Here is a 13,395-nt window from a genome sequence, read left to right as displayed (position 1 = left end):
GTTGGATTAAATATTTTTGTTTTAATATTTGAAAAAGTTGATTTATTTATTATATAAAAATAGAAAAAAATTATAATGATTAGATGAGATGAAATGAGTTAAAATGCATTGTAAAAACAGACTAGGCCTAAGGATCCCGGGTAAAGTGGGTTGGGTGTAGGTTGGATCAACGTAGGTCCCTTAATATTGATCAGATGACTTATCAGTTCTCAGAATTTTGAACAGGATCCACACGTCCTATAATTTGATAAATTCTGAAATATGACAATCAAAATTTCTACAGCTGTCTTCCATCGTTGTGTTTGCTGTAAATTCTTTATTTTCTTTCAAACCATTAAAGATTCCAATAGCTCAATAGAGACAGACAGGAATCGTCCATCATAGTTTTTAAAAAATAAAAAATTGCTATGGAACTGAGTAATTGAATATTACTCACTACGACAGTTTTGAATTAACCGTTCGATTTTTTTATTTTTTTATTTCAAAAAATCAGGGTACTTTCCACCACCAACGTGAGTCCCCCCTCCTCCTAGAGTCCTGGAATGGATTCAAGATTGTATTTTTGAGAAGGGGAAGCTTCATCTGGCCGACCATCTTGCAATTTTGGCTTTTTCATGACATCAAGAGTTTCCAAATATGTGTAGGAAGCATTACGATTTGATGCAAGGCCAGGACTGCTAATTCTGCTGGCAAGGAATCGGCGAATCAAGCCCCTCAGGAATGGAGCCATGGTGTCTGGTTCATAATCCAAATAGTACATAATTCCTCCCATACAGATACAAAATAAAAACACCTGTCACAGTTGAAAACGTGTCAACTTTAAGTAAGTGCCTGGTATGAAAGAAAACAAAAGGTTTCAGTTACTGAAGTCTTGGATGGCAATATGTTTTGGTTACGCAAGAAAAGAGGCAATACCTCAGCATTCCTAATATCTGGAAGCAGGTGGCGGTTCACTAAGATATACCACAATGAGGCTCCAGCTCGGGGAAGAACATATAAAGCAAGTTCACTCCGTCTAGCTTTTTTCTCCAACAGTACGGAAAGAGCAGCCATACCACCTGCGATCCAATATACAAGCTTGTGGTCTTTTGATGAGACTTTTCTATGCATACATATAACTCCCTTGCATTGCCCAAGCATCACACGATTTAGAACATGGCCATGTAGATTTAATCGACATGTGGAGAAAGATTAAGAGACAGGTACCTGAAAAATCCCAACAAAAGCTGAAAGGAATGCTGTTGAGCGAACAGCCCCCTTAACAGCAAGCCCGCAGGTACGAGCAGGAGCATCCAAGAACTACAAAGGCATTAGGCAAATATCAATGATATTTCTAGAGACATAATATGTCATCCATGGCTAGTATAAATAAAGAAAAATCCCTCTCAATTTCAAGAAAAAGCAAAATGTTTATGTTCATTGCCTTGAAATGATGTTTTACTTTGTCCTGGTTCCAAACATTGGAATATAGTACATCTAAATCAGTTACCACTAGATCATGCCACATAACATGTGCAAAACGAATTAAACATAAGGAACAGGGAAGTTCACATTAGCAAGACTATCAGAATTGCTGTGTTTTTATTCTCAGAGATGATATCACAATGAGAATTATTTTACTGTACTTGGACGACAAAGTGCATGCATGTTCACTTGTGCATGAGCTTGGGAAAGGAAATGCCAAGCCTCGCACAGCAGATGTATGGAATAACAGTAGAAAATTAGGAATGGGGAGTTATTTTCTTTTCTTTTCCCCCTTTTCCTTTGAATGAGAAGTTCTAAGGTCTAGGAAATATGCCAATTCCAAATAAGATTGAGAATACAGGACTTCATTTTTTCCAATTACATTTCAAATGACATCACCAATAGCAACATTTTTTCGTCTAGTTTCATTCGATCAATAAAGATTCTTACTTATAAAAAAAGAAAAAAAAAATCATGCAGCAGCAGTGCACAAACTAAGATTCCAGCAGTCAGGATAAATCTCATTTCAATTATTACATAGATAAAGGTGAATTGCTCTAGATCAGTGTGTTCGGAAAGAACAAAACTAAGGTTGCGTTTGGGTAGTGAGGTATTCTCAGGTATTTTGTGAATAGTAGTGAAAAAGTAGAGATAAAATGTTGAATGGTAGTGAATAGTAGGTGAAAAGTAATAATAAAATAATGAATAGTAGTGAGATATTCTAAGAATACCTCAATACCCAAACTAGGCACATAAGAATGATCTTTGTCCATGTAGCATAAAAGTATCTTTATCACTAGCAGTACAACTTGAAATGAATGGAGATAGCTGTGGTGAAGTTTTAGTTATAGACCAATAATGTCTACGAACATAGTAAGTGACTGGTAGTGTTGATGAAGATGGAGAAGGCAGAGAAGATGGTACTGTCAATTGAAGTATTGACAGGAAGTGGCAACATCCCTAAGGAGGAGATGGCAGCAATAGGGCTGTCAATGAAAAAACAGATTGTGGTTGTGCTACTAGAGATTGAAAGTAGAGGTAAAATAAACTTGAGAGTGAAGAATGTACCTTTTGTAGATGCAAAACAACAAATGGTACAAAGGTCAAAGAGAAGTAAAGTGGAAATGTTTTCCTGAACGTGGCTGATGTTGCATTTGCATTGTGAGCTAAACAGGAGTTTGTGTCTGGGTGAATAACAGAACAAGGAACAATGGAGGGAAACTCTTCCAACTTTACACAGTTGGAATTCCATCTGTCAGATAAGTATGCAGAAAGTGAGACCACATCCACAGGGTAACCTCTACAGCTGTCCCTCACTGCCTTGTATACAGGCTGCGCAACAGGACCGGTCTTCTGGATGAAGTCTTGATATGCTTTCGGCAAGCTCTCAGGACGCATTACAAAGACATACATAACCTGATATGCAAAAGAAAGGCAACTCATGCAAATAAATTTTGAGAGGAGCATAGAAGAGTTAAGAAATTCAAATCATATTATCATTGTGTTAGCATGTCAAAAGAAGCAGAATTGCAATATGTTTACAAAGGTGAATGAGCTTGCCGACATGCACCAACTTAAAAGTGAGTAAAAAATACAATACAACAAGTCAATTGAGCTAGCCAATGAGCTGTAGCTCAACTGGTATCTCCTACCTACAAGAATATGGTGCCAGAAATAGTTATGAATTCAAGAGCCACTATGCATGTGTGTGGCTAATCAATCAAGAATGGAGAGAGAGAGAGAGAGAGAACATATTTTGAAGAAAGAATTTACTAGTTTGCATCATAACAGGAGTCTGAAGTTCCTTCTGGAATAGTTACCATACTTCTCACTCAAAGATGGAAAATCTTCACCAACTTCTTGATGCCCCCAACTTTAGATGAATACAATATATGAACTAACTTTGCACTTCCTCAGTTTATAACTTAATCTCAAGTCTCAACACTTGCATACAACTTTTTTTTTTTATAAGTAACATTTGCATACAACTTAGGCTTAACTCAGGGACAAGTTTCAGCTAAACCACCCAACACGTGATTCCATGACAGCATGGCTGACCAAATACCTGTCTATTAAATTATCCCTAGAGTATGATGGTGTGGTTGATCACACAGCATTAGAGTATTTCACCCATTGCAAACTACTTCAATCTACTTCAAAGGGAAACATCAATCCTATACCACTTAGGTACATTACACTCAAAGCAACATCGACAGTGACTATCCGGCAGGACTTGGTCATCAATCATAACTACTTCCATACTTCTATTTGGAAGCCATTTCACTAGCTATTGTATATTGAGAACATGAAACCGGTTTTAAAAATTTTCTCAAGTTAATTATAGCTTTACAGGTCAAAATGAACTTTATGGTACCTGTGCACAAGCCAAAGCAAACAGCAAAGAATCTCCATGCCTCCAATGGCTTCCCCAAAGGTGAAACTTGTTCTTAGACTTTGCAGAATTATACGCACACTGACAAGATAAGGGGAAAAAAATCATTAGACTGGCTTGCATCCACACAAGCATAAGCAAGCAAGCAAGCAAGCATAAAAGCAAATAAAAAAATAATAATAATGATTGCTTTAGATAACAAATGAAAATTAATTAGGTTACATGGCATTTATTCACATACCTGAGCTACCCTAGCCAGAAGATATAAAGCAAGTGTACGCCTCCTGTTAGAATCCTCTAGGGCTAAAATAGACAGGCCAGCAACTGAACCTGCTAAAATGCTGCTCCATCATCACCTTAAACAAAGTCATAAATAAGGAATATGACTTCAAGGCATCACAAAGTGAAACAAAAGAAGTATCAAGAGCGACTCAAGATGGAAATAATCAAATAGTGGGATTGAATGTGCAAACTTACGCATTGAATGGCGTCTCTTTCTTTCTCAACTTTCTCAACAAACATCTAAGGGCATGATAAGATCCAGTGAATCCACCAAAAAATAATCCGATACGGCACGCTTCCTCTCTTACTATTAGATCTTTTTCTGAGACAAGTTGCTGCAAACAAAATAGCATTATCACAAATCGTCCTTGAGAACATTCTCAATGAATACCCTCACCGATACACATTAATTATTTATTGATTGCACTTCTATTGCGTAACTTTTTAACAAATCAATGAATAAGAAGACAAGTTATAATATGTATTTAATCACACAGTCCCAAATACTTGAAGAAAACAATGTAAAAAGCATTAACTAGATTTTATGTTTTCTTTTTTTACAGAAAACAAAAAGATCACCGTCTTGATTTCAAACTTTGAACGTGTTTTGGCTATATTTTCAAATCCCTAATTGAAATCAACTTCATCACGAATCACTCGCAAGCCAATCCAGTACACAACAACAATAACGAAATGACGCAGAGAATGCCGATGATTACGGAAGATTCAAAGCGGGAGCTCTGACCTTGAGATCGAGGAGGGAGGAGTAGGACTGGCGACGGGCGAGCTTGAAAGCGCGGAGGAGGATCCCGATGCCGACGCGTACGCCGTAGGAGAGGAGGAAGCTCTGGCATAGGTTGCCGATGGCGTTAGCCACGCACGACGGCTCGTCTACGGCGTGGTCGCAGGGCGGGCAATGCTGATGGTGCTGGTGCTGGTGCTGGTGCTGGTGGGCACCACGCGCGGCCCCGGCCCTGCGCTGGCGGCGCTGGAGCTCCTCGATAGCCTCACGGAGGCGGTCCTCAGCCTCCCGGAGCCGGCGTTCTGCGTCAACGTTATCCTGCAGAGGTGGCGATGGCGGAGACGCAGTTGCCATTTTGGTCCGAGAGAGAGAGAGAAGAAACACAGGTTGGTTACTTTTGGAGTACACTCGTTATTTATTTTATTTTTTATTCAGCACTGACTCAGAGAGAGAGAGAGAGAGAGAGAGAGGGAGAGAGAGGAGCTTTTCATTTGATTTTGTTTTTTCTCGAAGGAGAGGGAGAAGGCTTTAAAAAATTAAAAGAGGACCTTTTACTACACCTAGCGTTTGTTCTTACACCGAATGAGCGAGGTACACCTAGCGTTTGTTCTTACACCAAATGAGCGAGGGGCGTTTCGCCGCAAAGTTAGGTGGCAATGTGGCATGACTTAAAATTGAAAGTAGAATATAATATTATTTTTTAATATTAATATTATTTTAAAATTTATAAAAATTAAATTATTTATTATATTTTATATAAAAATTTTAAAAAATTATAATAATATAATAAAATAAAATAAAATATTTTCACCATCTAAATTGAGTGGGGCTTAAATACAGCTACAAACCCTAATATCCATTAAAAAAAACTCCTATCAGTATCATGGATTCTAGATTTTATTATTTTTAATTATATTTAAAATATATATTTAAATGGTGTCTAATTAAGTAGTATATAAATTAAAGATATATTCTATTCGCTAATATGTGTAAAATACACAAATCATATGACTTATATTATAAAATTTAATTAATAAAATTCAAGATTTTAAAATATATATTTAAAATTAATTTATAATATATAATTACTTTATTAGACGTGCTCTAATAGAATTTATTTTAATGAAATTATTAAAAATAAAACAATCGTGGAGGTTGAATTGACCCAAAAAAATAAATAAATAACTGTTGCCATATGTCATGCAATTGCATAGCGTCTTCAATCAATCAAATGACCAGACCCTAGTACTCCAATTGGGTCTGGACTTTGGAGTCGTGCTACATCCACACACCGATGTAGTCCGACAAATTATCGTGATCTTATACCTTTTTTATACTTTTAAAATTTTAAAAAAATTGTATAATATCATTAAAAATATTTATTTAATCATTAAATAAAAAAGTGTATCGAAACTCACTATCGACAAAAATCATAATTGAGATAATTAGAAAAGTTATTTTTATTAGTTATTATTTATTACTTCACATTTTATATTTTATAAAAAAATATACATATCTTATAAAAAACATTTATAAATATAAAATATTAGAATAAATAATAGTTAATACGAAAAATTAACATTATTCTTGAGTTTGCCCTTTTAGCATTGTAAGTTTGAAGAGGCAATTCCAATATCATATTTGGGCAAGGGTGCGGTTACTATGCCGCTTCAACTTGACCGTTAGGCATTAACGCCCAGTGTAAAAAGTTTATTTATTTATTTATTTCATATTTTTTTAATATATTTAAAAATTAAAAAAATATATTAATATATTTAAAATCACTTATTTAATCACTAAGTAAAAAAAAAAAATGACTAACGGTCAAATAGAAGTGTCAAATAAAGTGGGTATAGTAGTGTTTTCCTTTGGGCAATATTAGGGATTTCGGGAATCTTGTTTAAACATCCCGCTTCAATTTTTTTTTTAGTGATTAAGAAAATATTATTTATTAATATTATAATTTTTTAAAAATATTTAAAAATATTAAAAAAATGATATAAAAAAATAGTTTTGTACATGGCGCCGTTGCCTTTGCCAGGAGCCCTCACGATTATCTTATTCTCCATATCGCCCTTTTAAAATGGAGTAATGTATACACTATATATTTTAAAGTATATATTATAAAATAAGAATATTTTTATAAAATGATATTAATTTTATAAAAATACTATTTTTTTTTAAAATATAATTATATAAAGTGTTGTGAAAAGTTAAGTGTTTATCATTTTTCCTTAAAATCCCCAAGCGACTCGGCTGTATAAATATTAAATACTGTCTATTCTTCATGAATCCATTTTATTTAAATTTATATATATAAACCACAGGCTAGCTTCTAGCTACTCATCTTCCGTACGTAATAACTAGTTACTAATTATCTTGGAGTTCCTCCACATTTCTGATCTCCAATAGCGTTTAAATTGTAGGTGATAAATATGCACTCTCAGCAGAAGAAATTGTAAATTATTTAGGATATTTGTTACAAGATGCTGATGATGGCCGCGAACAGTGCTCCAGATAATAAAGGCAATGTCATGTACAAGCTAGAGAGAGTTGCTAATTAGATCATTGTGTTTGCGTGCAGAGATCATGACGATGATGAAAACAATGAAAAGGAAAGCTCGATGGCGCTTCCACACTAGGCGGTTCCGTTCCGTAGGGGAAAAATATCCAGCAACTGCGTGATCGCTCTCTTCACTCAAATGCCTTCCGGCCGTCATCGAGACCTTTTGCTCAAAAAGAAAGATTTGCTTATGAAAGAAAAATCAAACTGAACGACACCTAGCTATGCATACAGAATATAACAAAATTTAGCCCAGTTTATCTCACGTCTGTCTTTCACATACAAAATCCGACGCCTATTTTCATCTCTAACTTAATTCTCTAACAACAAATGAACAGTTTCATACTTGAGAAGGCAATCTAAGAGTTCTTTCCAGTTTGCTTCGAAGCACCGGTGGCTGCACTCTTGTTGTCTTGCCACGATGCTTGCCATTGCTTGTCATAGAAGGTAGCCTCATCGGCTAGCCTTTTCAGATTCTCAAAGTCTTGGGTTCGCCTGAAGAGCATCACGCCGATGACCGTCACTAAGAGTCCGGCCTTGCATATGAAATTTCCAGTTTGGCCTACTACATCAAGCCCTGTCAATGCATCTACTAAGTATGCCATGAAGAACCCTACCACAACAAGGATGCGAGTGAGTGGCAATATTGCAATTTCAGAGACTTGAATAATGGGAATGTGAAGTGCTAAAGCCTAAAGGTTTTGGTTATGACCATTGAGGAGCTCGGCTTCTGGGATATGAGATCTACTCAGCCATGCCCACCAAGGAATGATGGAAGTCCGGAATAGCACTGGTTCTTCGTTTGTTGATGCTTCTGGATACAATTCAAGAAACTTCCTTCTCCTTGCTTCTGCAATGCCAACATATTTGGAACATTAAAGGAAATATGGAATGTTTAGAGATGAGTAGCTAGAAGCTAGCCTGTGGTAATTTGCTTTGAAAAATATTGTTTGTCACACTCTAAAGCCTAAACGTACAATAATATGGTAATTTGACAGGATTCCAAATCGATGCAGGTACTTTCTTTGATTTTATCCCCGGGTCCCTATAGTTACACAAAATACTTTTTTCAGGCTACTGTACCTTTTAGAGCTAAGATTAAGGGAACAATAGAAAAGGTCTCGGAAAAAATGGTTGTTCTTTCTGCGAGAGAGAGCGAGTTCCTGCAACAATCACTTCATCCCAGTCCATCTTCCCGTCCTTACAAACATGTTTAGATCCCATGTCCCATGCTTCCATCGCTCATCTGTAAATCTCGGCGCAGAATGTTCTAGTTCTATTCCATTCTCCACTTCATCTTTCGCATTCTTTGATTTATCAATGTGCAAAGGAGACTTCAAATGCTGTTCTGCCATGTTAAAACCTTTTTGGCCCTCAAGATCCGGAGTAACAACATAAGTCGCATGATTTGGCCCCAAAGAGCGCGCCCGTGCTGATTGAGGCTGTTGTTTCTTGGTGACATGATGTGAACTGCAAGTTATATTGAGTGGGCAATAATGGTAATGGAAAGAAATTAGCTCTTCCTCTCGCTCTTGTTTCGGCCTTTGTCTTCTTTCCTGGTATCTTTCCTTTCTATTTTATTGCTCTAAGAGTCTAAATGGTCTTATGGATAGAAAGTAGGGAAGAAGCCCCATGCTTTAAAATAGAAAAACTTATCCTTGCTCCCCTGCTTTTGTCAGTAAAGTTATGGGCATGTATTAAACTTATATCTCTACAGAATGGGCATTGTCAGTAGAGCTGCCAATTAAAGCTGCCTCCTCACTTTAAGCATACAACTTCCCTGGCCAGGCTGATCTTTGATTGTGGAGTTACTCTTAATATTTCCTTGCTTACTGTCACTAGTTACACAAACTGGCTACAATTTTGGTGCAACATCTTTGAACAATGAACTCAGATGGATGGATTTCAGATCATTGAAAATTGAGGACAAGTTCAGTTAGAATCGCATTACTCTGAAAATATGAGCCAATTGATTCAATCAATCCATCAAACAGAAAGCTTGACAATCGATTTAATGAAAACACATACTATCCACCATAAGATGCTGATTGAGATTCTTGTGGGAAACAAAGGACCATGAATAGTGGCTGAAGACCGAAGCTTAAATGTTCTCATTGATTCCAGAAGTACATGAAAGATGGAATTTATCCCAAACATGAATGAAAGTAGTAACAAGAATAACGAAGACTGACTCTTCCAAACAAATTGCTAGTAAGAAATATATATATTTCAGTTGCTTGATAAAAACAAATTCCTCCCCCAACATTTAAGCAGTAAAAATGGAATCAGAAGACTGAAAAGGAAGCTATTTTTACGCTTCCCAACCCCTTAGGAGGGTGGCACGCGCAACCCGGTTTACTCCTAGTGTGAAGGCACCCATTCGGAGATTGCAGTCATGTGACTTGCACATGTTCTTCACGTTTTGAAAAGCTCGAGTCATGTACCTCCTAAGCTCCTTATTTACCTTCTCTTCATCCCACATAAAACCTTGAATATTCTGCGAATTCAATCAAATTGCCACAATTAACAGCATTCTCCTTAAAATATGATGAATCTATTTGTGCATATGACCACTCCTATATCAGAAGTTTTACAGAGAACACATTTGCTCTGTTACCTGAACCCACTCAAAGTAGCTAACGGTCACACCTCCAGCATTGGCATATATATCAGGGAGTATTATAACTCCTTTCTTTGATAGGATCTGCATCAATATAATATCATATATCAGAATCTAACTTTTAATCACATATAAATGTAAAAAAATGGAATGACAACTATACCTCATCTGCTTCAGGATCAGTAGGATGGTTTGCTGCCTCAATTATAAATTTGGCCTTCACATCGGCAGCGTTTTCCCTTCACAGCAGAAATGAAGGAATTTAGACCAAATGAGCTAGGGTGTCATACTTTGGGAAAATTCAGCCAACACAACTTATCTTTGTTTACTTTTCCGCACACAGATGGCAAAAGCTAATATCAATCAGTCTAACCAGCTATAAGTTTTCAACCCACAAACAATCTCAACTATAAAATAATTTCTGATGGAGAATATGATAACTGATCAGGTATACCGCTCTACTAATCTTCTGTTTCTTCAACTAAAATAGGAAGACAATATAATTTCCATTTCACATAATACAAAATCTGGTTTGGCACCACATGCCACATGGCATATAAGAAATCTGAGTCGCAGATGGATATGGTTCTGAGCATAAGTTTTTCACAAACACAAGAACCCTTAATTCTGAAATTCTTGTGTACCCACAGTGTGCTGAACCTCAGGCTACATTTACAAGAATTACCACTAGGCTAAAGCTAAATGGAACCATGTTAGGTGTTATTAACTACAAGAAAATACGTAACTGCAGTGGCCAAAAAAAGAACTGAATGGAGAAGGAAAAGATCGTGAGAGTAATAGGATCGCCTTAAAAAACAATTAGCAAGCAGTAGTCTGGAAATTAAAAGGTGGGGGGAAAAATTTCTTGACAAATGTTCAAACCTGTTCAGAACTCCACCTAAAGCACATGGGATGAGAACGTCACATTCATGAACAAGCAGTTCATTTGGATCCATTATCTTTCCACCATGGAAATCTTTTAAACTTCCAGTGCTTTCTTTATGATTAAGCAATTCTGTTATATCAATTCCTTTTGGGTTCTTAACTGCACCAGTGATGTCACTCACTGCAACGATTCTACCGCCTCTCTCATGAATTAGCCTAGCTGCCCAAGAACCCACGTTTCCAAATCCCTAGAGAATTTAGTCATAAAAGTACAAGTTTAGAAGATGGTGAAGTATTTTTTTAATACAAAGGAAATTTTCATTATTATGTGGATCCATAATCAACACACAAAATGACAAATCTACCTGAATAACAAATGTTAGATCCTTAATTGACTTCCCATGCTCAGCAAGTAAAGCCTCTGTTCCATATACAACACCCCGCCCAGTAGCAGCATCCCTACCGAGTGATCCACCAAGATCCTAAAACCGAAGTATAACCACATGTGAGATAGAGAAAGTGAGAGAATCTAACAAAGATATTCTTGATGTTTTATAGTCTCAAGTACTTACTATGGGCTTTCCTGTCACAATAGCTGGTGAGTGACCATGAAATTTTGAGTACTCATCCAAAATCCATGCCATAGTCTGTCCAAATAGTTTTTAGACGCGTAAGAGAAGGGTAATTCTGGATTCATAAAAGAAAAATAATTAGAGGGGGGCAAAAAACCTGAGCATTAGTGCCCATGTCTGGTGCAGGAACATCAGTATGAATTCCAATAAGATCATGGATTTTCTGGGTAAAGACACGAGTGAGACGCTCCAACTCGCTCTTACTCAAGTCCTTTGGGTTGCATCCAATCCCACCCTTTGCTCCTCCATATGGAATGTCTGCGACAGCCGTCTTCCAAGTCATTAGTTGAGCCAGAGCATTCACCTCATCAGGGTCAACCTTTTCAAAACAAACATATCATAAATCCACAGAAAAAAAATACGCTCCAGTTTTCATCAAGATATATAGCAGGCAAACTGTTTGCAAGTGGAAATCGCACATTGAATGATATGTGGAATGTTCGCATAAAGCGGGGTCTTATCCCTGGCATTTTTTTATCCTCCTGGTGTTCATGTAAATCCACAAGATCAGTGCGCGCATTCCTTTTGAACATAAAATTCTAAAATAACTCCCCTCTCCACTACAGCACGATATTGCAAAGTGGATCCAAAGACGCTCCTTATTTTATTTAAGATTGTACTGGTACTTTTTCTATATAAAATCCTATTATCCTCATTAATTGGTATATTTTAAGGACAGCTAAATTTCTTTTTTCTTAAAAAAAAATGTTCCGACGGCACATAAAAAAGGAACTCCAACTGCAATTTCCAGGGAAACAAACAAAACTTTTGAACTGAGACAAAATGACAATTTTCAAGCTTCTAAAAGGAACCAAAAAAGGTAACCCACACCTCAGGATGATATCTGATCCCACCCTTCATGGGCCCACGTGCATTGTCATGTTGTACTCTGAACCCAATGTACGATACCAGACTGCCGTCATCCTTGGGGATCGTGCACTCCACCTAACCAAACAACAACACCACCGCAGATCAGATTTTCTGGGAAAAAATGTTCTAAAAAATCCATGAACCGAAAAATTAAGAATTTCCCAACCTTGATCTCCCTGAAGGGAATCAAGAGGCTCTTTTCTAACTTTGAGTCCAACCCGAGTAAACGTGCCGCATGGCGGAAATTACGGTTCGTTGCGGCGAGAGCATTCATGGTAAGACGGCTAGATAGTTTGATAGGATGGAAAAAGAAACTGGATTGAAAAGAAAGGGAAGGAAAAATTTGGAAAACCCAGGAAAGAAAGAAAGTTGGTTTGAGTTAAGGAAATATGGCAGAGAACAAGAAACGAGTGAATGGTGGTTTAGGGTCGATGGGTAGCACAATATATATATAGTCACTTAGAGAGAGGAATGGGCTATACACTTTTGGTTGTGCATTGTTGAATTCTCAAGATCGTAGGTAGATTTTCCTTCTTTAAGGTTTTCAAGGGCAGAGTCGGATTGGGAAGCTCAACCTGTCAAAACTAATTAAGATGGGATAATTCCATAATAAAAATGATAAGCACAATAATTTTTATAATATATTTTACAATCATATTTTAAAATAATGATATTATTACAAAATATCGTATAAAAATAATATCATTTTATAAAAATAATATTATTATATATTATAAAAAATGTTATGAAAAGTGTTTTTATCATTACTCGTTCTATAACATCCGCTCTGTCTCTCTCTCTCTCTCTAAGAACCAACTCCTCTTAATTTTTCGAAGATATATCAAATCCATCGAGATGTGGGGACGGTGCACAGATTCGAGAAGTAACGTCAATTCCCACGTACTTGGGAAGTTCTCGACCGTTCAAAACCCACAAAGGCAACCT

General features: G+C 36.7%; 3 protein-coding genes across 4 annotated transcripts; all 3 read right to left on the bottom strand.

Annotated features, from left to right (window-relative positions):
• Positions 1–268: 268 nt before the first annotated feature.
• Positions 269–5,378, bottom strand: LOC108998873. 2 transcript variants are annotated; one of them, XM_018975610.2, is made up of 8 exons: positions 4,884–5,378; positions 4,334–4,473; positions 4,098–4,197; positions 3,839–3,937; positions 2,533–2,880; positions 1,207–1,299; positions 916–1,122; positions 269–793 (listed from the first exon to the last, which is right to left on the bottom strand). In XM_018975610.2, the coding sequence occupies exons 1-8, from the start codon at positions 5,232–5,234 to the stop codon at positions 530–532; spliced, it is 1,602 nt and encodes a 533-aa protein (XP_018831155.1). In that variant the 5' UTR covers positions 5,235–5,378; the 3' UTR covers positions 269–529. The 2 variants fall into 2 exon arrangements, with proteins under 2 accessions (XP_018831155.1, XP_035538904.1); XM_035683011.1 differs by having other exon boundaries at positions 731–831.
• A 2,424-nt stretch (positions 5,379–7,802) lies between these two features.
• On the bottom strand, positions 7,803–8,798 carry LOC108998811 (light-harvesting complex-like protein 3 isotype 1, chloroplastic). The gene is made up of 4 exons (XM_035682601.1): positions 8,653–8,798; positions 8,527–8,606; positions 8,156–8,293; positions 7,803–8,056 (listed from the first exon to the last, which is right to left on the bottom strand). The coding sequence occupies exons 1-4, from the start codon at positions 8,796–8,798 to the stop codon at positions 7,803–7,805; spliced, it is 618 nt and encodes a 205-aa protein (XP_035538494.1).
• A 729-nt stretch (positions 8,799–9,527) lies between these two features.
• Positions 9,528–13,036, bottom strand: LOC108998782 (glutamate dehydrogenase A). The gene is made up of 9 exons (XM_018975481.2): positions 12,617–13,036; positions 12,412–12,525; positions 11,678–11,899; positions 11,521–11,595; positions 11,314–11,430; positions 10,946–11,196; positions 10,227–10,302; positions 10,061–10,147; positions 9,528–9,940 (listed from the first exon to the last, which is right to left on the bottom strand). Exons 1-9 carry the CDS (start codon positions 12,722–12,724, stop codon positions 9,755–9,757), a joined length of 1,236 nt encoding a protein of 411 aa, XP_018831026.1. The 5' UTR covers positions 12,725–13,036; the 3' UTR covers positions 9,528–9,754.
• Between the last annotated feature and the right edge of the window lie 359 nt (positions 13,037–13,395).

This window comes from Juglans regia, chromosome 11 (genome assembly GCF_001411555.2).
Source record: "Juglans regia cultivar Chandler chromosome 11, Walnut 2.0, whole genome shotgun sequence".
NCBI lineage: Eukaryota > Viridiplantae > Streptophyta > Magnoliopsida > Fagales > Juglandaceae > Juglans > Juglans regia.
The sequence above is the reverse complement of the archived record's forward strand: the minus strand, read 5'-3'. Positions and strand labels throughout refer to the sequence as shown.